This window comes from Carya illinoinensis, chromosome 11 (assembly GCF_018687715.1).
Source record: "Carya illinoinensis cultivar Pawnee chromosome 11, C.illinoinensisPawnee_v1, whole genome shotgun sequence".
Taxonomy (NCBI): Eukaryota; Viridiplantae; Streptophyta; class Magnoliopsida; order Fagales; family Juglandaceae; genus Carya; species Carya illinoinensis.
The window spans coordinates 37,168,406-37,192,794 of NC_056762.1; the positions used below are offsets into that span (position 1 = coordinate 37,168,406).

The following is a 24,389-nucleotide window of genomic DNA, read 5'->3' on the forward strand; positions in this document are numbered from 1 at the left end:
CGCAAAAGATCATCTCATGTCTCCACAAAAATACTTTGTTTTCAAACGCACCAACCAGCTTAGATATTTATATTGATTCAAACAAAACCAGATGTTCAATCACAAACATATTCAAACCAAGAACTCGGTCAATCTCAGCACCATAATAATGTTACTACAAGAAAGTAAGCTAGAATCGTTGAACAAAACATATAGCTTAAGATTTCAATTCCCAGATAATGGTAATGGGGAGTTATAAAAACAACTGCTGAATGATTGAGTTGATCATTCTCTATATGAGGACTCTTTCCATCCACCATAGCTTTCCTCTTCCCCACGAAAATCTCGCTCGCGGTGCACCTATCAATGAAGAATAGTGTCGAATTAGTTGATTAATATCGTCATCTTTTACATTCGATCTATAGTGAAAAGGGCTCCAATTTACATCAACAGGAACTGTCCTGGAAATCCAACAATTATGATGCAATTTATAAACTTAAGTGGCAGTTTGTGGGAGCCAGAACCATCTGTAATCAGTTAATTAAGCTATAGAGTATAATTACCTCAGGAGTGAAAGTGAGGCCAACTCTAATCTCACCACGAAACTCTTCGTCCTTAACTACATTGTATGCAGCTGGAGGGAGGCTTCCTTCCATAAACAATGGCTCTAGTGGAATGCTGCAGGTATAACAAAACCAAATAGATTTGGTTTTTTAGATATTTTCAGGAAAACTCAATTAATTTAATCAAAATTACATAATATTGTCAGCATTTTTTTTTTTAAAGTAATAACCAATGCCTCTCTCTCTATCTCCATTTTAACTTAGTATGATCGCAAGGGTAATTAGTGTATATGCTTCAAGAATTGACTTTGGTTTTTGCTCACTCAAAAAAGGAAGGAAAGAAAAAAGAGAGAAGAAAAAATAAACCCAAATGCATGCAATCTAATCTTCAAAGCCATAAGCATTTAAACCTTGGAAAGCCTAGACTTTATATCATGGCACCGGGTGTCCTAGAGAACAAAGTTCTAACTAATCCTAGGGGTACACAGGCCCTCAACAAGGAGTTTTCCGAAAAAGCACTTTGGGTAATTCAAGGAGTAGTTCCCCTAGTCCGATCCTTAGAAATTGTTTGCATTCAAAAGAATTTGAACCTTAGACCTGGAGGGAGTATACCATCAAGACCAAGGCCTTTATCACTTAAGCCAACTACTACGAATTAAGTTTTCAGTGAAAAAATAAGGACTATAAAGGTGGGGGAAATGCGATTCAAAATGAATCCATTGCCTTTTTTGGAACTTAGGAAATATTTCAAGCCCCTTTTATGTCTAACTCTTCCTAAACCACTACTAGCATTTAAAACTTGAAGAAACGACCTCATTTATATGTTGCATTTGAAGATCAAAAAGTGTGTTGCGAAGTGAGCAGAATATTCAAGGTCAATAAAAAACCAATTTAAAAATATGATGCCACACTACTGTTGGCATACGGCGGGATAATATTCACAAGGTAGAATGCAATTGCTTTAATCAACCTAGAAATTGATTTTATAACATGAGATGTCAAAATATATATCAAAGATTAGGATTCTTACTTTGCTTCTCCCACAAAATCATCGCCACTACCAGCATCGCTGTCCATTATTTTCAATGTGAGTTCTGAAATACTGTCTGAAATTGTGAAGACAAAACTCTCGTTCCACTCCGGTTCAGTCCCTTTTCCTGTTAAAAAAAAAAAAAAAAAAAGAGTAGGGAATATCACTCAACCTAGAAAGAAGAAGAAGAGCACGAATATACAAATTAATATGCAAATAATCTTTAAAAAAAACACTTATATGGTATTGTGTTGTGTTAACATCACCCTATGAAATTTCTGTCATATAATTTTCTGTCGAGTAGTAAGTTTTGTTCAACCTCGGAGATTTTTCCATGCAATGTGAAGAATGAAAGCAGAATGGAGATCTAGAACCCACCCGATGCAACACTGCTTTTTTGCTCTTGACTGCGGCAAATGAGGATGACATACGGATCCATGTTATCTGCCATATGCAAAAATATTCAAACCTCATCATCAAACATATTCTAATAGTTATCATGAACTATATACGTTGATCCTCAGGATATAATTTAGATGGGTTTGGTCAATGAAACGGGTTCGTTAAGCAGAAAAAAGATAAAAAGTGTTCCCTGAGTTTTCAAAAATAAAAAACTGTTTTTGACTTGTAAAAGATACAAGGCCAGTTATCATCCCATGGATTTCAGAATTTACCATAATGGCTGGAGAATTGAATCGATCCATCACAGGAAAAAAAAAATTAGTTCCACAAATCAGGTGTGGATCAGTTCTTAAATGACGAGGTATCACTCACATAAGTTACGTAAAAACAATGATTTTTATATAAACATCATTTTCAGCAGTGCCTTTTCTTTAATTTCCTCCTTTTCATAGCTAGCGAACAGAGTAATCCAGATCTTAAACTGACACGATAATATCTCAGAACGGGTTCGATCCAAACCGATCACGATTGGATATTCGAATGAGAAAGTGAAGGAAAATCGAGGTGGAACTTACTGAGAAAATCGGTGTTTTCCAGTCCCTTGGCACCAACAAGAAGGACTTCGAGGGTTCCTTGAGGCATGTTTGAAAAGTGAAAAGGACAGACAGATCCCCACGAGACAGACCAAAAGGACGATGAAATATGAAATGAAACTTTCCTGTTGTACCTCGGATCTCTCTCTCGCTCTCTGTTTTTCTCGGAATCTTTTACGAGGAATATGTCAGAGAATGCTACGTTTTATATATGTAACGAGGCAATTCGGTCCGAGATAGACCGTCCCGATCGCCCCCCGAGTTCGTAGCCGAAGACGTCGGACGCGGTTTCTTTCGTATTAAGGTTTCACCGTTGAAAATCTCTGCGCTTCAATTTAATTGCATCCCTTTTTGCCTAAGCAACTTAATTAAATGATTCAGTAACGTAAATTTTAATATGAGAAAAAAAAAATTCATTATTTATTTTTTTATCACATTTTCATCATTTTATAATGTGATATTAAATTATAAATTTATACATAAAATATAGTAAATAATTTTCAATTATCTACTATTACATTATAAAATAATAAAAAAATAAATGATAAATAACGTTACTCTTAATATGATTCAATATTTTCATCTCGATATTGTCTAAAAAAATAATAATAATATTTTCATCGCAGTAGCATTTATGAAGTAGAGATCTTTATCTATAAAAAGAATGTCACCAAATATAAATTTATAAAATATATATATGTGATATTAATTTTATATATATATTTTATAAATTTATATTTGGTGACATTCTTTTTATAGATGAAGATCTCTACTTCATAAATGCTTTTGTGATGAAAATATTATTATTATTTTATTTTATAAATTTTTATTAAATACATTTAATATTTTCCAAAATATAATAAAAAGAGAATGATATCGGACGTTAATTCGGGATTATGGATCTTGAAATCTAAAGAAATGGGCTTTTATAATCTATCTGACATCAAAGTTCAGAAGCCCAAATCACATCCTCTTAAATAAATGGGGTTCAAGTTTACATAATACCTAGGAGAGAAACAGGCCCAAGAAAGAAAAAGAATTCCATAATAATGTAGGTAGGCTAGGCTTCATCGAATCATTTTTTATGCATGTCCGTTTCAACATTGTCCTCTTCAACACCAAAAAACAATCCGATTCATTGCATAATATTAATAGGCTTTATAGAAGTTGACGAATGAAATTATACGCATGTCTCCTCTGGTAGCACAGGTGTCCTCAAAACTTTATGAAAATAATCCAAAAGAAAAAGTTTGGTCAAGATTGGCATCCAAGAAGGATATTCGTCCTAATCCATGTGCGGTGTGCCATCCTTCAGCTACAAAAGTACTGGTAAATGTCAATCATGATCAGCACAAAATAATAAAGAGTAAAAGCAGTTTGGCAGTGGCCACTTGAGAGAGTTTTTCCAATATAGAATACCAATCGGCCGATCGAGCTGCATGCATCACATCATGTCATTTTGGAGAAAGATGTTCACTTGTAATTGCATTACAAGACACAAAGAAAGAAGTCCCCTTTGATTTGCAGGGGAACTAAAATGAGAGTTCATGGAATCATGGGTGGTTGAAATACATATAAGACAAGTTGATGTCCTTGATTTTTCTGGGGAAAAGTCACAAGCAGATGAAGATCTTATCTGATAAAAACCAGCTCTTTATTTCAATTATTTTTCTGATATACAGTTCAGCAGAAACACGCAAACAAAAGTAAAATAACTAGTACATTAATACCAACTCTCAGATCACCTTATTTTCATCAATCTATAGAGCTCTCAAAAGCTTGAAAAACTCACTCATGAACCCAGACTCTCTCTCTTCTTATTCTTCACTCATACCTCCAACCATCTCCAGAGGGAAACGTGGGGACCCTCTTGGGCAAAAAACAACCTTATAATTAGTCCCACCAGGGCATGTAAATGTGCTTGAAGGGTCATCCTGAGGGTAACTATAAGCATCCGGGCACCTAGACTTGAAGAACTTTGAGAAATTTGTGGGTCCACAGCTGCCGTACCCATTTGTGCAACAATATTCATTGGTCTTGAAAACTGTGCAGGGATTATTGCACCCACCTGGTGTCCTCAATTCTCCGGGGCACTGCCCATTAATGTCAGCAGTGCATCTAATTCCACGACAGCTGCCCGTGGTTGGGCTAAAGTCCATGGGGATATTGAACCCATCCACCAGAGAGATGTCAATGAAATCCATGTTACCAAACTGGTTTAGGGCGTATTCAGCCAGGGTGTTAGGAGGGACACCCCAGCCTGTGCATTGTAGGCCCCCACTACAGTCCCCAGTTTGGCAACGGCCACGACCACTAGCATCAAAGTTGCAATTGGTTCTACCCCATATACGAGCCATGGCAGTGCCAGCAGCCACGTTGAGGGTCCAGCTTTGTCCCCGGTCTAGGCGGCGGCCACCGCCTGGGCTGGCTGCTGCCCAAACAGTGTAAGGACATTCATTGCGGATCTCGAAGGTGGCTGCATGCAGAGAGGAGATGAAGAAGAGGCTGAAGAGAAGGAGTACAGGGATGGACAACAAGAGGTTGGCTAAGGACCTCATCATTTTAGTCAATATAGCTCAACTTTGTGTGTTCGATTGTGGTTTGGTCCATTTGGGAGTACTGGGGGGTTTATATAGAGGATTTGCAGGCAGCTTTTGGATTGATGTACATAATTGCAAGTGCACACTTCTTTGAACTAAAGGTAGAGGCGGCCACTCGCGCGCCAGCTGATTCATAATGTGGATAAAGCCAACAAAATAGTAAAGGTTGCTGTTGATCATGACATGAATTTCAATCGAGACATGTGAGCTTTCCTTTTCTTTCCTTTTTTTTTTTTTTTTAATGTTTTTTGGGTATGATATTCTAAAATTAATAGAGACATGCATATAGAAGCCGTGTTCATCAGGTTAACTACTACTCATGTGGCCGCCTGTCGATCCAACCTCATGTAATATTAATATTGGTTGTCGATTGCCTGGAAATTCTATATAATTTATGATTCTTTTTAAAGGGAATGAGAATTCGACTCTTAAAAGTAAAAAAATGTTATTCATCATTTTAATTCTCATTATCCTTTTATCATTTTATGATGTGGTATTAGATAATTCGAGACTATTTATTATATTTTATTTATGAATCTATCATCTAATATCACATTATAAGACAATAATAAATAGATTTTTTCTTAAAAGCAATGCCTATGACTGATACTTGAGACAGGTGAGAGGTAGGCACCATCAAGTGACCAAAGGAACCATTAACAATATTTGATGAGTTAACATGATAATTAATATTCGAACAAGAATTAATAGTCCCGGTGGAACTTTAACTCCACTTTACTTCTTATTTATTTTATTTGATTGTCTAAAGACACATGAATGCTTGTGTGTCGTGACATTGAAATCTATTATAATCGAGTGATAGAATAAAGTATAAAGAAAAAAACATTATAAGCTGGTCCATTATTCATTCAGAGTCTCTTATTTATTGTGTCTAAAAGAGATAAGACGTGTGTCTAGTAAGCTTCCCCATAAACGGTGCGTTTAAATGGTTAGAATTTTTATTGCTAGGTAATGTTTAATCATATTCATACCATTTTATACTCAAATCTTAGATATTATAATCTTTTTTAAAAAATATAAATAATGGCATTCATAAAATTATTTTATAATTTATTTAACAATCAACTAATTAATGGTATGACATCGCTTGTTAAAAAATACTAAAATTTATTTTATTTAAATTTTAAATATTATAGAAATATACTGCATTAAATTCTATATAAATTAAACTATTTCATTTCATCTTATTAAATATAATTATTACAATTTTTTTAAATTTTTACTCAATATAAGAAATAATTTAACTTTTTAAATTTTAAAATAAAATTAATATTAAAAGATTATATTATAATAATATTTTATTTAATTTATAACAAAATATTCCATCACATGAACTGCCTACTAAACTAGACATAAATCATTATTATTGATTAAAATGGAATGTCTTGTTCACTCGCACTCCACTAATATGAGCAAAGATACACATATTGATATGACCTTTCATTTATATAAAATTTAAATTTTATCCTTAAAAAGTATAAAATTTAAATTCAAATCATATCAATTATCAAACTTGAAAAGCAGACGTAAATTTTAGTTGGAAGTTGGAACAGAAGCAAATGTAAATTTTAGCAGCTTCGATTTATCGTCGGATTCGGTTACTCGGTTCTTCCAGGAAGCGGACGTAATGTTCATGAAATCTGGTTTGCGTTTTCGATTAATGTGTGTTCTTCAGGGCTAAGTTGGTTTTCATGATAATCTATTTTCATATTCCGTATATGCTAATTGATTTTTCGTTTGTTTGATGTTCAAGATCCTTCTTAATTCTGCGATTGTGGCTGAGTAGTTGATTCAGGATAAGGATCATGGCAGTGGTTAAGAAGGAGGAGTGTCTGTGGATTCAACTGACGAAATTACAGTCGCTTCGAGTGCTTCGTTGTCTGATGGAAATTCTGATACCCCTGTTCAAAGAAGATCTGTTGTAAGGTACGTTCGCCCCACCCCCCACCACCCCTCTGGCCCTCTCTCTCTCTCTAAGTATAGTTCTCATCAATGCCCTCTATTTACGGGTGAAATTGGTCGGGTTTGTATCTTCTATGAAGTGTTCGGTTATTGAAGAAGGTAGACTGGCCCAACAAGACGTTCAAGTAGAAGAAGCTGGACAAAAAAAGAGCTCAGTCTCCTAAAATTCTTTTGAAATTTCTATTTTATTGTTCAATATTCTGTCAACGTATAACAGTCCATCTTTTATTTGTAATATCTGTAATACTATACAATTGTAGCAGTTTAGTTTATATATATAGGTAGGCTAGTCAAAGCTGCTAAATAGGGGGAGGCTACATACGGCACTGCGGCCTAAAAATCAGGCGTAATTGTAGGGGCTCTTCCCGCTCAAATTAGACAGTACATAGTCATGTACTGATGTTCTATATAAGGGGATAAAATCCTCAGAAAGGATATTGAATAAAATCCATTTTGACATGGTATCAGAGCTTTCTTGAAATTTTTGTTTCGGTCTATCTCTATTGTTGTGGTCCTACAGAAATTTTTTTTACAGAAATTCTCACCGAGCTACCGCTGAAGCTCTTCAGAAATCCAGCTCTTCAGAAAGCTTCGGTCTCTTCTTTTTCCTTCTCCTCCCGGTTCTCTGTATAAGCTCTTCAGAAATCCAGCTCTTCAGAAAGTTTCGGTCTCTTCTTTTTTCTTCTCCTCCCGGTTCTCTGTACAAGACCCAACCTATTCTTTCTCTTGTGCGCGCTCTCTGTTCTTCCATAGATTCCAGTTACGGCACTATCAGCTCAACAGTCAGTGCTCTGCACCCAAGGTAGCTGTCGGCACAGCTTCTGGAGGTATTATCACTTTCGGTACCTCACTCTTTCACGTGGCTTGCTTTTGGTTACTTTTGGTTGGTTGCTTTTGGTACCTCACTCTTTCACGTGGCTTGCTTTTGGTTACTTTTTGGTTGGTTGCTTTTGGTACCTCACTTTCGGTTTATCTCTTTTACTTTCACGGTCCTTCAGGTTTCGGTCAATTTGCTTATAATTCTCGGTTAATCACGGTCCTTTGCTTATAATTCTCGGTTATTTTTTTCTTTATGTAGTAACACGGTTTCAGTCAATTTTTTTCTTTTGGTCTCAGCTCTCAGGTTCTCGGGGCCTTCCTTTATTTATCATTCTCGGTTATTTTTTTCTGTCATTATCAGTTGGTCGGCCACAATTATTTTATTTCACCTTTCAGTTTCTCAGCCTTTTTTTTTTAACCGTGGTTAATCTTCTTCTCAGATTTTTTTTTTTTTATAATATTTTCGACCTTTAACATGGACACTGTACCTGTATGTACCAAGTTTTCGGGAAATAATTATTCTACGTGGGCATTTCAATTTGAACTTTTTCTTAAAGGAAAAGATCTTTGGGGGCATATTGATGGCACTGATTGTGCATCTAATCCTGATAAATCCAAGGATTGGGATGTGCTTGATGCTCGAATTATGTCTTGGCTTCTTGGCTCAGTTGAGTCACATATTATCACCCACTTACGGCCTCATCGTACTGCTCAATTCATGTGGACTTACTTAAAGAAAGTATATCATCAAGATAATGGTGCTCGTCGTTTTCAGTTAGAGCATACAATTGCCCTGTTTTCACATGACAATCGTTCCATCCAAGACTATTATTCAGTGTTTCTGACTCTTTGGAACGAATATTCTGATTTGGTTATTGCGGATGTTCCTGTTGCCTCTCTTTCCACTATTCAAAGTCTTCACGAGACTCGTCGTCGTGATCAATTTCTTATGAAACTCCGCCCCGAGTATGAATCTGTTCGCTCTTCTCTGCTGAATCGCTCGCCTGTTCCTTCTCTTGATGTTTGTTTTGGTGAGTTACTTCGTGAAGAACAAAGGCTCAGTACTCAAGCCTCTCTGGAACAATCTCATGGTAGTTCAGGGTTCCCTCCTATGGCTTATGCTGCTCAACGACGAGGACCACCTGTTCATTCTCGCACCTTACAGTGTTTCTGCTGCAAGGAATACGGGCATATTGCTGCTAATTGTCCTAAGAAATACTGTTCTTATTACAAGAAAAAGGGTCACATTATCAAAGACTGTCGTATACGCCCTCAGAATCGTCAGGCTCAAGCATTTCAAACTTCTGTAGCACACGGCTCTTCCTCAGGGGCTTCCTCAGATCTTGCACCTCCTGCAACCAATTACTGCACACCAGAAATGGTGCAACAAATGCTAGTTTCGGCATTATCTGCAATGGGGTTTCAAGGTAAAAATACAACTAAACTTTGGTATGTAGACTCGGGTGCTTCTAATCATATGACGAATACTCCTGCTGCTTTATGTCATGTTCGGCCCTATGCTGGTCAATCTGCCATTCAGACTGCCAATGGTAGTGCTTTGCCAATAGCCGCTATCGGAGATGCCTCTTCTCAATTTACTGATGTGTTTCTTGCTCCTCAACTTTCCACCAATCTTATTTCTGTTGGTCAATTAGTTGATAAAAATTATGCTGTTCATTTTTCTGGTGATGGATGTGTTGTGCAGGACCAGGTAACGGGGAAGCCGATCGCGAAGGGACCTAAAGTAGGGCGTTTATTTCCACTATTTTTACCTGTTCCACTACTTTCTTCAGTTTCGTCTATTAAGTCATTTACTTATCATAATGTTCCAGCTTTGAGTATGATGTGGCATCGTCGTTTAGGCCATCCCAATGCTCAGATTTTATCTCATGTATTGCACTCGGGTTTTCTTGATAATGAAGAACGTTCTTCTTTATCTCTTCAATGTGATTCTTGTAAACTTGGTAAAAGTAAAATTCTTCCATTTCCGTTACATGCTAGTAGAGCTTCTCACTGTTTTAATCTTATCCATAGTGATGTTTGGGGACCTTCCCCGGTTAGTTCACGTGAAAAATTTAAATATTATGTGACTTTCATTGATGATTATAGCAGATTCACTTGGGTTTATTTTCTTCGCTCTAAATCTGAGGTTTTTCGTACTTTCACTGAGTTTTTTACGTATATTGACAATCAATTCTCTGCGACTATTAAGACATTACGCACAGATTCTGGTGGTGAATATTTGTCTGCAGAGTTTCAGGCATTCTTGGCTTCTAAAGGTATTATTCATCAACGTTCATGTCCTGCTACTCCCCAACAAAATGGAGTAGCCGAACGCAAAAATCGGCATCTTCTTGATGTGGTACGTACACTCTTGTTAGAATCATTTGTTCCATCCATGTTCTGGGTCGAGGCTCTGAAAACTGCTACTCACTTGATTAATCGTTTACCTTTCCAAGTCTTACACATGGAGTCTCCCTATTTTCACTTGTTTGCTAAACAACCGAGTTATGATAATCTTCGTATCTTTGGTTGTGTATGTTTTGTCCATTTATCTCCTCATGAGCGACATAAATTATCTGCTCAATCTGTTAAATGTGCATTCTTGGGATATAATGTGTGTCAAAAGGGATTTGTTTGCTATGATCCCACTTTACATCATACGCGCATTTCTCGGAATGTTATTTTCTTTGAAAATCAACATTTCTTTCCTGTGTCTTCTATACCTTCTTCTTCTTCTTCTACTGTGGTCCTCCCATCTTTTGAACAGCAGGTCTCAGATCTTCATCCAGTCAGCTCCCGTTTTAAACCAGGTATTGTGTATACAAGACGCTCCCACTCACAGTCTCTTCCGGTGGCTCAACCAATATCTGATCCTACCATGCTCCAGGATCAATCAGTTGCAGCACCTTCAGAGCACTTGGTACGTCGCTCTTCTCGAATATCAGTACCTCCGGATAGGTATGGGTGGTTTGTTTCTGCTCTTACTACTACATTATCCAATTTTGATATTCCCACATGCTACTCACAAGCTGTCAAGCATGATTGTTGGCGACAAGCTATGCAGGAAGAAATTGACGCTTTAAAGGCCAACCACACCTGGGACATTGAGCCGTGTCCTCCTACCATTGTTCCTCTGGGGTGCAAATGGGTTTATTCAGTCAAAATCCAATCTGATGGAAGTTTAGATCGTTACAAAGCTCGGCTTGTTGCACTCGGGAATAATCAAGAATATGGTGTCAATTATGAAGAGACCTTTGCTCCTGTGGCTAAGATGACTACTGTTCGTATAATTTTAGCTCTTGCTGCTTCCAGTGATTGGTCACTACATCAGATGGATGTTAAGAATGCTTTCCTTCATGGAGATCTTAAAGAGTGTATTTATATGAAGCCACCCCCGGGATTGTTCACCTCTTCGACTTCACATGTGTGTAAGCTTCGTCGCTCTCTTTATGGTCTCAAACAGGCTCCGAGGGCTTGGTTTGATAAATTCCGCACAACTTTATTACAATTTTCATTCAAGCAGAGCAAGTATGATACTTCATTGTTTCTTCGGAAATCAAACATGGGTATTGTTGTTCTTTTAGTCTATGTTGATGATATTGTGATCACTGGTTCCGATTCTGTCTTACTTGGCCAGCTCAAGACTCATCTCTTAGAGTCCTTTCATATGAAAGATCTTGGATCTCTCACATATTTTCTTGGTCTTGAGGTGCATCGTAGTCCCTCTGGTATTTCACTCAATCAACATAAGTATGCTAGTGACTTGGTGGCTACAGCTGGTCTACAGGAGGCTACTTTTGTGGATACTCCTATGGAATTAAATGTCAAGCTTCACAAAGAGGAGGATGACTTACTTTCTGATCCCAGTTTATATCGAAAGTTGGTGGGTAGTCTTGTTTATCTCACTATTACTAGACCAGACATTTCTTTTGCTGTACAGCAAGTCAGTCAGTTTCTTCAAACTCCTCGTCATCTTCATCTGGCTGCTGTTCGTAGGATCATATGATATGTTAATGGCACTTCTGCTCGTGGTTTATTCTTCCCAGCCGGCAACTCGACTCGTCTTGCTGCTTATAGCGATGCTGATTGGGCTGGTTGTGCGGATACACGTCGTTCCATCACTGGTTGGTGTGTGTTCTTAGATAATGCATTGGTCTCTTGGAAGAGTAAGAAACAAGACCGAGTTTCTAAGTCTTCTACGGAATCTGAATACCGAGCGATGTCTTTAGCTTGTTCTGAAATTATTTGGCTTCGAGGTATGCTTGCTGAGCTAGATTTTTCTGAGACCGATCCCACACCTCTACATGCCGATAATACGAGTGCTATTCAGATCACTGCCAATCCTGTCTATCATGAACGCACGAAACATATTGAAGTCGATTGTCACTCTATCCGTGAAGCATTTGAAGCTCGTGTTATCACTCTTCCACATGTTTCTACTGAACTACAAATTGCTGATATTTTCACCAAGGCTCTCACTCGTCATCGACATTACTTCCTAAGTAGCAAATTGATGCTTGTTGATCTACGGGCATCAATTTGAGGGGGGCTGTCAACGTATAACAGTCCATCTTTTATTTGTAATATCTGTGATACTATACAATTGTAGCAGTTTAGTTTATATATATAGGTAGGCTAGTCAAAGCTGCTAAATAGGGGGAGGCTACATACGGCGCTGCGGCCTAAAAATCAGGCGTAATTGTAGGGGCTCTTCCCGCTCAAATTAGACAGTACATAGTCATGTACTGATGTTCTATATAAGGGGATAAAATCCTCAGAAAGGATATTGAATAAAATCCATTTTGACATATTCACTGCCAGAAGTTCCAGGTAGCTATATAGGATTTGTAAAACAAACATGAAGAATATTAATTAATAGGAGGAGCTGCAATGCAAAGTTTTCCAGTTTATACATTGCTAAAAGTTTACGAAGAAAATAAGCCCCATTTCTTACTCGTGTAAGTACCCCCATTGCGTACTTACTGGCGTCTAACATATTTGATGAGTGCACTCACTCCCAACTTATTGTTCTAAGCTCTCTCTCTCTCTCTCTCTCTCTCTGCAAAAGTAGAAATATTGGCAAATATTTAGGGAACCTCTTTTGCAGTCCGGAAACTGGAGGATGTTGATCCCTTCGCAAATATTTTTAGGGAACCTATATGCATATATCTGCCGAGAGAGAGGTAAATGCTGTAGTGCTCTAGCTAGGGAACCTATTTTGCAGCCTGGAAACTGCAAACATAGATATATTCGCAAATGTATTTTCATGATTTCTGCAGTCTGGAAACCATACCTACATATTCCAATTTCCTCAGTTCTAAAAAAAATCTTGAATTCATGGAGGTTAACACTTAGAGGGACAGGGTCTCGATGAAATGTTCTCTCTTAATCACAGTGGCAAGTGTTGACGTTTTTGTTCTACATATTTGGTTCTTGGAAATGCTTATGGAAGAGAGATTTGTTCAATGACAGAATCTACCGGCAAGATTTCACAAAGAGGGGGACACTGAACCAAGAAATCCACTAAATGGGACACAGTTTGATGGAACCAATGCTGCTGCTACAGCTGTCTTGACCACTACGTCTTGCATGGACAATGCTAACCATGATAAAGCACACGAGCCCTTGTTAGCCCCTTTGGATTTTCCCTTGGATGCATCTGCTTGCACAAATCCAATATGTAATTCTGTTGAAGTCCTTCCCGTCACTTGCAAATTCTTGAATTTCCTAGAAGGTTAGGGGATTATGTCTCAGGTGTTATGATGGGCAAAGCATCTGACAATCTGTGTACAACTTCTTTATCATTGGAAGTTGAAGAGGACACGAGTCAAGTTTGCAAGAAAAACAAAGTCCATAGGGTTTCACTAAATATGGTGGATACAGGTCACGGTTGCTCGCCTTCTGATCTATCTTTTTTGAATGATATAATCAATAAAGGTAGAACAAAGTGGATTTATAAATATCAATGATCATGTAAGGCATCCAACAACCGTGTTTTTCTGTTCTCCTCTAACTTATATTCAACAAAGTATTTATGTGTATGGTAGCAGCAGAATCTGTACTAAGGAACTCGGCAATGATCTTTAATAATACTCCTAGAATAAGGAAAAAAGAATTCCCCGAAGGCTGGTAAAGCCAACCATCCCATGTTGCTGTTGATATTTTTTTACAGATCACATGAATGTACTGTCTCATATGCTTGTTACAGACAAGATGTCTATAACACAGACTTCCCAAACCTGAAGTGTAGTTTCCTCTCTTTCTTTCGTAGACCTGAAACTTCAGTTGTTTTTATCCCTCTCGAAAGATGGGCTACTTATAAGAGGATTCAGTCTCTGTTAGATGTGGTAAATCAGTATCTACAACTGTATATCCAAATGCCAATATTTGTGCAGATACAATGTTGATACCTTGAAATGATTGAGTAACGAAGATAAGGTTGCTAACAAATTTCTCAATTTGATTCTTTGTATACAGCATCAGTCTGATCAACTTACATTCTATCAGGCTTGCTTAAGCAGTATTGATGGCTGTGTTATGCTTATAAGATCTCGAATTGGTGCCTTTTGTCTTCTTAACGGCCCTGCATTTCTGTGGCGGACAAACCAACACTTTTCAGAGATTTGAAGTGTATGAAATGGAAATCTATATTTCAAGTTGATCATCCTAACTTCTGGTACATGATATACCCTATATGATTAATTCATTAGAGTTATATTATGACTGAATTGGATTGCTTTTCTTGGTTGGTATTTTCTATCGTGTGTATGCTATAAAATGTATCACAGGCTCGTGAACTACATTCAATGGAGAGAAACGGATTTAAATAGGTGTTTATTGGATTTGCTCTATGCTATTCCTTGAGTGGATAAGATCCATTTCTGATAACTAGTAATCTTTCGAGTATAATGGACTTCATATCCAATCAAAGGTAAGCTAAATCGACTTGAATGCTGTGAGATGTAGATTTTCCGAACGGAGAAGGTTAGTTTAGAGGAATCAATGAATCATGGTGAAATGTGGTAGTTGGTGCTCTTTATTCTGAACATTATCCTGAAGTTGACTAGAGCTTGTACATATGATGCTCGATGATATATGCCATTCTGTAAGAAAGCAAAGTGGGTGATCCATATTCTTCTTAGAATGCATATTTGGTGATGGCATCTGTAGTCTTTACTTCATCCAGCAAAGCAGTCCTCTTATGACAACTGTCCTTGCATCTACAGCTACATGTTTTGTATTTTGCATTATATATCTGATGTATGGGATGTATGGCGTAATTGTTGTTTATATACAGTCAGATACCACTATACCAATTATTGTTCAAGAAATGATATTTGCAGTCATGGAGTATGCAAGCATCGTATAATCTTTTTGAAAAAAGTAAGTAAATACATAACCCATATGAAAAAAATTAATTTTAATAATAGAGCTCAGTTTTTTTCAAAACGATTACGCGATGCTTACGCATTCAACGACTTTATGTATCACTACTCGCCGCATCACCCAGTACCATTGGGTACAGCAAATATTGAAATAAAAAATAGCATTATTCTTCCTTTTTATAGTTTTATTCCTATCATCTTAAATATTAAGGATTTTTCTCAATTGACTAACCATGAATTCCATCTTGTATGTATCTATTCTCTCTATTGCAGCTCATAACTCTAAAACCAGGGGGACCTCAGGAAGAAAAGAACACTGTTAATAACCCAAAAAGTTCCTTCCTGTACCATCTCATGATATTTTCATGGAAAAATAGATGTAATTTTTGCAGAATGTGGCATTTAAGCCCAAACTTTGTGATTTACGAAGCAATTTTTTAAATTATATGGCCCCATTTAAGGTTTTTATATTACACGTCATTATAATGGGATTTCCTTTATTTAGCCGGTAGCCAAATTTGACAGTTAAGATTTAATAAATTATAAATAAATAAATAAATGATACGTTATGAACTTATTATTATTAATTTTTATTATTTTTAATCATAAATTAATAATATTTTTAGTGATTTTATATTTATATGGGTAGGGCTACTATGTCAGTATGTCGTCTAATTATAATTTTTTTTTATATTTTTAATGGATTTTTATATATTTAAAAAATAAAAAAATAAATTTGTTTTCCCGAGCGGTACACTTGGATACCCAGCAGCGTTTTCCTATTTATATATCATCCCATGGCTTTAAGGTTGAGGGTGTCGGACTCGCACGATTTGACTCTATAACCATCAAAACGGTACCGAATGGAAAGCGCGCCAAAGCAAACACACTGTTGCTTTCTGCGTCTCTCTCTCTCTCTCTGCCTCACTGTCTCTGCTTTTTAACCCTATTTCTGACACACACACTCGATTTGCTCAATCTCCGCTCTTACGTGCTTCTGCTCTCTCTCTCTCTCTCTCTCTCTCTCTCTCTCACTGCTGCTTTTTCTCGATAGATTATTCCGTTTTGCTGTGGTTTAAGATGGCATCGTCGGAGCGGAAGATTCTGGTGACCGGCGGGGCCGGGTTCATCGGCTCTCACACCGTCGTCCAGCTGCTTAAGGAGGGGTTTAGGGTTTCCATCTTTGACAATCTTGACAATTCTGTTACGGTGGCAGTTGATAGGATCCGGGACTTGGTGGGGCCGGAACTTTCTCAGAAACTCCAATTCCATCTGGTATCAGATTTCCCTCTTTCTTTCTATTTTTCCCCTTTGAGTCTCTATAATCTGTTGTATTTTGGCTTTCGAGAAAATGAGTTAAAGAATAAACGTAATTACTGGTAATGCTCATTTTTTATTTTCTAGTAAGAGAACTCGATTAAGGTTTACTGAGGGCAAGTGATAGAACTCAATTAAATTTTGTTAGTGTAAATGAATGGGGGCATTCGTAATTTCGTATTTTCATCCATTCTCCAAGCGGTTTATTGTTAGTGTCGAATGAATGGGTTTTGGCTTGATTTCATCGTACTATGTGTTGGTTTGGTTGCAGGGTGATCTTCGGAACAAAGATGACTTGGAGAAGCTCTTTTCTCGAACACGGTCTGTTAATTAATCTGAGACGCCTTTTTCTAGTTTTAATATATTTCAACTCGATTATACCAATTGTAGGGTGATCTTCGGTTTTGCCAGCAGTGCTAAGATTTTTAATTTTATTCACTTTCTTGTTCTGGAGATTTAATGTAAAAGATCTCCATAGATACGTGTGAATCATTCAAAAAAAAAAACAAATAAGATACTTGTGGATCTTTTAAAATCTTTTTTTTTTTTTTTTTCTTTTCCTGAAAACTTTTTAAGGAAAAAGAATTTGAGACTTTTTCAGAGCGTTCTTTTGTGATGCCATTTTTGCCTAATTTGAGACAGATTTGATGCCGTGATCCATTTTGCTGGCCTAAAAGCTGTTGGGGAGAGTGTTGCGCATCCTCGCCGCTATTTCGATAACAATCTAGTTGGTACTATCAATCTTTACGAGGTTATGGCGAAATACAATTGCAAAAAGGTGCACCTCTGATTTAATTTCTTGAGCTTATTTGTCTTGTTTTAGAATCTAGCACCTGTGAGTTATATGATGGCAAATAGGAATAGCAGATATCCAGAAGTGAATAAGATATCTAACCACTAAATTCTGAAGGTTGTAATGTTCAGTGTCTGATTCTTTTACCTGTCCTGAGTAGTTATAGCATTCATCTCCAGCTGTTGAACTTTAATACAGAAATGCTTAGTCTCAGCGTGTGCACCTTTTTGTATGGATTTCGTCGCTTGTTGTTATGCTCTACCCCTACTGACATAAGTAATATTTTCATGTGGGGAAGTAGATGGTTTTCTCATCATCTGCAACTGTTTATGGTCAACCTGAAAAAATACCTTGTGTTGAGGATTTCAAGTTGCAAGCTATGAATCCCTATGGAAGGACCAAGGTAGAAATATTGTCTTATTAAAGTTTTCTATAGCAATTCTTTCTATAACACCCATGGGTTTTCTTGTGTTCAGAGGAGTGCTTTTTCTTTTTTCCCTGACATTTTATTTGTTTTATCTTTCTAGCTTTTCTCTGAGGAAATTGCTCGAGATATTCAGTTGGCAGAGCCAGATTGGAGAATTATACTACTTAGGTACTTCAATCCTGTTGGGGCTCATGAGAGTGGTAGAATTGGTGAAGATCCAAAGGGTATCCCAAACAATCTCATGCCGTACATACAGCAAGTAGCTGTTGGTAGATTGCCTGAGCTTAACGTATATGGTCATGATTATCCAACAAAGGACGGTAGTGCGGTATGTTCTTTTTCCAGTAAAGAATATCGATTAGGATTGGATAAGATTTCTGATGCACCTGTTTGATGTAGACCATATGTAGTTGTGTATTTCCACTTACAATCATTTGTAAGCCTCGTACTAATATTTGACTTTCTGTCATCGCAAAACTTTAATTGAAATGACTTTCCATTCTGCTTACAAAGTAGCAATTGTGCTTCTGATAAACAGATCCGAGATTACATCCATGTCATGGACTTGGCAGATGGTCACATTGCTGCGCTTCGGAAGCTTTTCACAACAAAGAATATAGGTTATCGTTTTTCATCATACACACTTAGATGTTAATGAATTTGCTACCACCTGTTAATTGTTTGTTGTGAATTCAACAATTTCCATGTTTTTGAGCCAATACATTGTCTTGGGTTTTCTACAACAATCGTGCTTTAGCATTTGGGTAAGGCAAAAGTGTATTAACAGATTACTCTTCTAGGTTGCACGGCCTACAACTTGGGGACGGGCTGTGGTACATCTGTGCTCGAAATGGTCGCTGCATTTGAGAAAGCTTCTGGCAAGGTGACTCCCCCTCCCACTTCTCTGTTGGATATATTGGGAAAATGCTAATTTTTTCTTATGTTATGTATTTTAGAAAATCCCCATTAAGCTATGCCCAAGGAGGCCAGGAGACGCTACTGCTGTTTATGCTTCTACAGATAAAGCAGAGAAAGAACTTGGATGGAAGTATGCAGTTATTTTATGCTTTTTACATGCATTTTAAGTTGCATTACATTGGCGGCATTCTTTCATGTTCCTGATGCTACAACTTTTTCTATGAGATGGATCCTCTAGAACTTACTTGATTGTACTACTACTCTGACTATCCTATGGCCATGGTTATATTGCTGATAAATGTCTGATAATGTTTGTATGTCTCTTGGCGACGATAGTTCTTTCAGCTACTTTGGTGCTTTTTTCAGGGCAAAATATGGTATTCAGGAGATGTGCAGGGACCAATGGAAATGGGCAAGCACCAATCCATGGGGATACCAGTCCAAGCCATGATGGTGCGAAATGTACGATTTGTACAAACCCTTTGTCATCACATTTTACCGGATCACATTCCACATTTTTTGAGCTATCTGCCTAGCCATATAGGAAAATAAATGTGTTTAGTAATCTATAACATATGTAATGTTTAGTAATCTATAACATATGTAATTTTCGAAGCAAGAGTTTTGCTTCTGTTTAGCCACGTCATCCAATTTTTATATTAAATGTTGAGTTTGATAATTTAAGTTTAAAGATAATTGAAATACCATGTTACATAAGTATGCAATTTGCTTTTTTGTATACAACTGTCTTTTGTCCTCTATATTTAATTTATTACAATTAGTAATAAAAAAATGTTCCGTTCAAATTACTCTTATAATATGGGTAATTCTGTCATCGTTGGAATAAACTCTCACTTAAGCAAACGGATATGAATTTCAAAGTGGTTTATTCAAATTGATATCTGATGATCTATGATCAATCTTCCCCAACTCTTTTAAGCACTTTAACCCAGATCCAAATGACCCAAGTAATTTTAGATGAAATCATGAAAGATTCAAAACCTGCCTCTAGGTTGTACTTAAAAGACTCTATAGTCAGCACTCTCGAGTTTTGCCGTTGTGATTACGGCATGAATCAGCATGCTTTTTTGGTTGTCAGCTCCCGTCGCTACAGGTTGCTGGAAGTGGAGGGTGAATTTCAGTATTTCACACCCAAAAATAAGCTTCTCGGTAATGAAGCAAATCGTAAAACGAAGCCTCTTTTATCTTTTGCAGTGTTATTTAGGGAATTTGTCTCTTCAAACTTGAAAGCATCCAAAGAAAGAGATAGAGCCGTGCCGGTTTCTAGGCGAGAGAGGATGAGCCGTAGCTTTGGAATCAGCATTTTTTATCATCGAACAAGGATGGTCTTGTGGGGGAACTCATGGATTAGGATGATGGCAAACGACAATGATAAACTTCTTTATTTTAAAACAAAATAATAATAATAATAATGTTGTGTAGAACATTGCGTGCAAGTTTATGGTTCTCTGGTTATTCTATGCTAAAGAACAGGAATTAGTTTTTTATTTTTATTTTTAAATTTGAAATAACAGAACATAAGCTGGCTTAAACAAGGTTGGCATGAACTTAGATGAAGCAGTGATTGGGCCTCCTCAGTCATCAACAAAAAGACAATCCGCTGGTTGGATGGGAATGAAATGAAAGAAGATAAGAGATGTGTTAGTTGTTTATTGTTGATCAACGGTCTATATTTCGCCAGTGGTAGCCAGTTTATGTCCTCTTCTTATCTCCAACACCCAATTCCAATATGCATGATTTGGTCGACTCCAACCCGCAAAAAGCCATTATACATTGTTTTCTGGAATGACGGGCGGAATTGTTAAATAGAAACGATTTCAGCCTAAAGCAGTGCACTGGGGGTCAGATTGTGAGCTAGTGATTAATATATTCTAATCTTACATGTGGCCTAAATCAATTGATAATCAACTGGCAAAACCAAGTTGAGTGATCACGCTCATTTTGCTAACTATGTTTCTTCAACAACTTACGTATTCTTCTTTTTGTAATAAAGTATCTCTCGCGAAGGATGCTTCATTGGTAGCATCTACCTGTTAGAGGATTACCTCTCCTGTGTCATCATTTTAGTAGCAATAAGGGCCACAGGCCAGATTGAGCAAAGCTGCATCACTCTGGAAAGCAACCATCATCAATTCATGCATTTGCAACTTTCCTTGCCATTGCCACTTGTACTTTCTTGTCAGCTTACAAGCTTAGTAAGAGAATTGTCTGATGATGCTTCGGGTTACTCATGTAAAACATTGCATTTATGAGCAAACTCCTCAAGAAACTTCCCTACTTAACACTCGTCACCCAACCCCCCCCCCCCCCCCCCCCCCGGTTTTTCTTTTCCCAAAAAAAAAAAAAAAAAAAAAAACCCTTCTCTACTTATTAGGCAAAAGCAAGGATAATTTTGGTCTGTATTTCTTTTCCCAGTATGAACTTCAAGTTCTGCACAAAATTGTCAATTATGTGGAGAGTCCCTGTTTAGTGGATTACCTTGCAATCAGCAACTGATGCAAGAATGGACTAGTCCCTAGAACATACCTCTAATATATCCGGACAGAAGCAAGGAAAACAAAAGGCGAGAGAAAATTTATCTATATTGATTCAGGAAGACAGTGAGCTGATGATGTAAAATGTAGTCAACTTACAGCTAGAGTTTTCACTTCTTCAGTTATAACAAGCTTGCCCTCTGTGAACTCACAAGCTGGAATGGGAATGCCAAGCTGCTTCTGCAGCTTCTTCACGACAAAAACTTCTGACTCTTCGCATATGGTTACCACAGTACCTTTCCTACCAAGCCGACCCGTCCGGCCAGCTCGATGTGCATAATGAATGGAGTCTGTGGGTAAGTCCAGATTAACCACAAGATCACATTCTGCCACATCCAAACCCCTGGCTGATAGTTCATTTGTCACAAGAACTCTCAACTCCCCGTTCTTGAATTTTTTTAAAGTTGTCGATCTAGCAAGCTTCCCAAGATCACCATGAAGCTCTGCAGCTGTCATCCCACGAGCCTCTAGCTTGAAGACAGCATCCTTCAGCTGCTTTGTGTGGTTCATGAAAGCTATAACAGACTTGGCATCAAGTGCATGTACACATCTTCGCAATGTATCAACCTTGTGTTGTAACTTTGTGACACAATGGTAGTGTTTTAAAGAGGGGGGCAGGCTCTCTACTGCAGGATGAGGCTGTGCATTCGAGTTTGAACTTGAAGTGGACATGGACCCCGACAATTTAATGGGTCCTGATGGAGGGAGGGATTCAAGTGTGGTGACTTTTTTGGCTTGGACAAGGAGTGGATCATGACCCCAGCTCCTGGCTGCCCTTATTACTGAAAATGGCACTGTTGCAGACACCATGATGGTCTGGCGTTCAGCCCGTTGGGTAAGTGGGCTTTTCACCCCACGAGGGTCTGCACCTGATCTCCTACCTACATGTTCTAGTATCCGGTGCATGTCCTCTCGGAAATTAAATGAAAGTAGCTCATCCACTTCATCTAAGACCAAGAAACGACATCCATGAGTGTGAAGTTTTCCAGATGCACTAATCTCAGCAATCCGACCAGGTGTACCGACGACAATAGCTGGCTTGTTTTTCTTGAGAGCTTCTTCCTGCCTTGATCGGTTTGCACCGCCAACAAGCTGCTGAACCACCCTTTTGTTTGCAGGTCCCAAAATCTTCTCAACCTCCCTTACTATTTGCATGCCCAGCTCCCTGGAGGGAGCCACAATTACTGCTTCTATTTCCATTTTCTTTGCAGATTTCCCATCATCATCAGAAGATTTCTTCATAAGAGGGCCCACTTCAGAGAGTATAGGAAGAAGATAAGCCAATGTTTTTCCTGAACCAGTGTAGGACTGAATCACAACGTCGTGACTCTTTAGTATGGTAGGAATCGCTGCAGACTGTACATCAGTTGGAACTGTAAAGCCTTCACCCTCTAGCCTCTCTATTAATAAAGTTGGGAGGCCAAGCTCAGAAAAAGACTTCGCCGCAAATGGAGCCGACTCTATTTCAAGCAATTTTTTTCTCTCAACTGCCTTGATTTCGTTACTTCCAGCTGCATTGAGTTTACTCTTAGGAACTTCAATAGGAGAACTCAACTGCTTATATTTATTTGTTTTGTTCTTGTCTGTTGCTTCAAATTCACTCTTGCACCCAAGACTTGCAAGAGTGAGGGGCCCACGGTCCCGCTCAACCCTACTCAAAAAACGTATGCTTCTGTGCACCCAAGCTGTCCTAGACACATGTGATAGCTTCTTGAAAGGTGACGACTCACCAACAAGAAGAAGCAACCGCGTTGAGGTTAATGTTGGCATCCTCTGTAAAGATTTTTTAATCAGCAAGCTAACTTATTTGCAATAGCTTATTCCGGCAGCACAAGAAAACCCATGGCTGCTAAAAGCCATTGTATGTAAACAGAGATAATAACCCCTGAAGGAGATCAAGCTCAAGCTCAAGCTACAATTTAAAGATAATAAACTATGATGCGACAAAAAAATATCATCTAGTTCCTATGCATCCCAGAACTAGCGATTCCACTTATCTGCGACCCATATGCTCATTAAAATATACTTAAAGTTAACACAGAGTAATAGATGAGCAAACCAACCAAACTAATAAAAATCATCAAAAAATAGGTGCTAACAACTCAATCTTCTGGTTTTCAAGTTCAACAGTGAAATTGCAGATATAAAACAGCTACAGCAGATAATAAGATATTTTCCACGTATATAAACTGAAACCTTCAAAGCATTTACGTTCTTTTATAACAACGTTTCCGTATCTCAGCCATTCATTATAAGAGCACTAAAGTTTTAGAACTTGCTTCTAAACTAAAAGTTTTGTTTGATGATGCTGTATAATTCTTATTCGATATCATTCGTCTTTTATTTCAGTATTTCTAATAAAACATAATCGAACACTGAGATTTCTGGTTCTTTAAACACTTGAAGCCAAACAAAACCCATTCCCAACTGGTAGAGGCACTTTGTCAAACAACGGTCGTGCCAAAAGATGAAAGTGTGTAGTGAATAGAAAGAATGAACTAGGTAGAAACTGAAACGCGTTATTAAAAAGGACACGCTTTTTTTTCCTTTGGAAAACCAAGAAAATAATTTAAACCGTCAATGTTCTGTACCCACAAAATGGTCAAGCAAAAGCAGATACAAAGTAGAACTAAAATATTAGTATTAAGATTCTCAAACTTGGGACAACCAAAAGATATATATAAAGAGGTGAAGTGAGAAGCATACTTTCAATGTCGTTGGTAGCTCAAACGATGCTCCCTAGTCCCTGTGACCTTCTTGCAGAGCAGAGCTCGGATGAGAAGATGACTGCTTCGAGCCTTCGAGGGGATGGTTATAATGGTTTGGATTGTAAACTCAACCACAAATAGATAAAGTGTTACGTCGTCGTTTGGAGCTGTGCCAGCGCTTGTCCCGTGTTGGAGGCACAATCCTAAATTTCAATTTCACATTTTATGACTTTAATATATCTTAAATAATTTTATATATCAGTCACATAAATATATAATCACTTTAAAATATGGCCTATTAGTAAATACGATAA

At 37.6% G+C, this 24,389-nt stretch overlaps 4 protein-coding genes across 6 annotated transcripts; 1 reads left to right on the plus strand and 3 right to left on the minus strand.

The window, feature by feature from the left end:
• Window positions 1-34: 34 nt before the first annotated feature.
• LOC122282580 (elicitor-responsive protein 3) lies at window positions 35-2,895 on the minus strand. Its single transcript, XM_043094517.1, has 5 exons — window positions 2,550-2,895; window positions 1,951-2,016; window positions 1,573-1,699; window positions 543-657; window positions 35-339 (listed from the first exon to the last, which is right to left on the minus strand). Exons 1-5 carry the CDS (start codon window positions 2,614-2,616, stop codon window positions 265-267), a joined length of 450 nt encoding a protein of 149 aa, XP_042950451.1. The 5' UTR covers window positions 2,617-2,895; the 3' UTR covers window positions 35-264.
• A 1,309-nt stretch (window positions 2,896-4,204) lies between these two features.
• On the minus strand, window positions 4,205-5,191 carry LOC122280533 (thaumatin-like protein 1). The gene has a single exon (XM_043091475.1). It carries the CDS (start codon window positions 5,126-5,128, stop codon window positions 4,385-4,387), a length of 744 nt encoding a protein of 247 aa, XP_042947409.1. The 5' UTR covers window positions 5,129-5,191; the 3' UTR covers window positions 4,205-4,384.
• Window positions 5,192-16,115: 10,924 nt separating this feature from the next.
• Window positions 16,116-19,551, plus strand: LOC122280532 (bifunctional UDP-glucose 4-epimerase and UDP-xylose 4-epimerase 1-like). 2 transcript variants are annotated; one of them, XM_043091473.1, is made up of 10 exons: window positions 16,116-16,260; window positions 16,412-16,632; window positions 16,946-16,995; window positions 17,317-17,452; window positions 17,769-17,870; window positions 17,995-18,222; window positions 18,433-18,514; window positions 18,695-18,777; window positions 18,851-18,942; window positions 19,179-19,551. In XM_043091473.1, the coding sequence occupies exons 1-10, from the start codon at window positions 16,221-16,223 to the stop codon at window positions 19,261-19,263; spliced, it is 1,119 nt and encodes a 372-aa protein (XP_042947407.1). In that variant the 5' UTR covers window positions 16,116-16,220; the 3' UTR covers window positions 19,264-19,551. The 2 variants fall into 2 exon arrangements, with proteins under 2 accessions (XP_042947407.1, XP_042947408.1); XM_043091474.1 differs by having other exon boundaries at window positions 16,129-16,213.
• A 1,664-nt stretch (window positions 19,552-21,215) lies between these two features.
• On the minus strand, window positions 21,216-24,226 carry LOC122280534 (DEAD-box ATP-dependent RNA helicase 47, mitochondrial). 2 transcript variants are annotated; one of them, XM_043091477.1, is made up of 2 exons: window positions 24,074-24,226; window positions 21,216-23,140 (listed from the first exon to the last, which is right to left on the minus strand). In XM_043091477.1, the coding sequence occupies exon 2, from the start codon at window positions 23,135-23,137 to the stop codon at window positions 21,458-21,460; it is 1,680 nt and encodes a 559-aa protein (XP_042947411.1). In that variant the 5' UTR covers window positions 23,138-23,140; window positions 24,074-24,226; the 3' UTR covers window positions 21,216-21,457. The 2 variants fall into 2 exon arrangements, with proteins under 2 accessions (XP_042947411.1, XP_042947412.1); XM_043091478.1 differs by having other exon boundaries at window positions 21,216-23,252; window positions 24,074-24,204.
• Window positions 24,227-24,389: the final 163 nt, after the last annotated feature.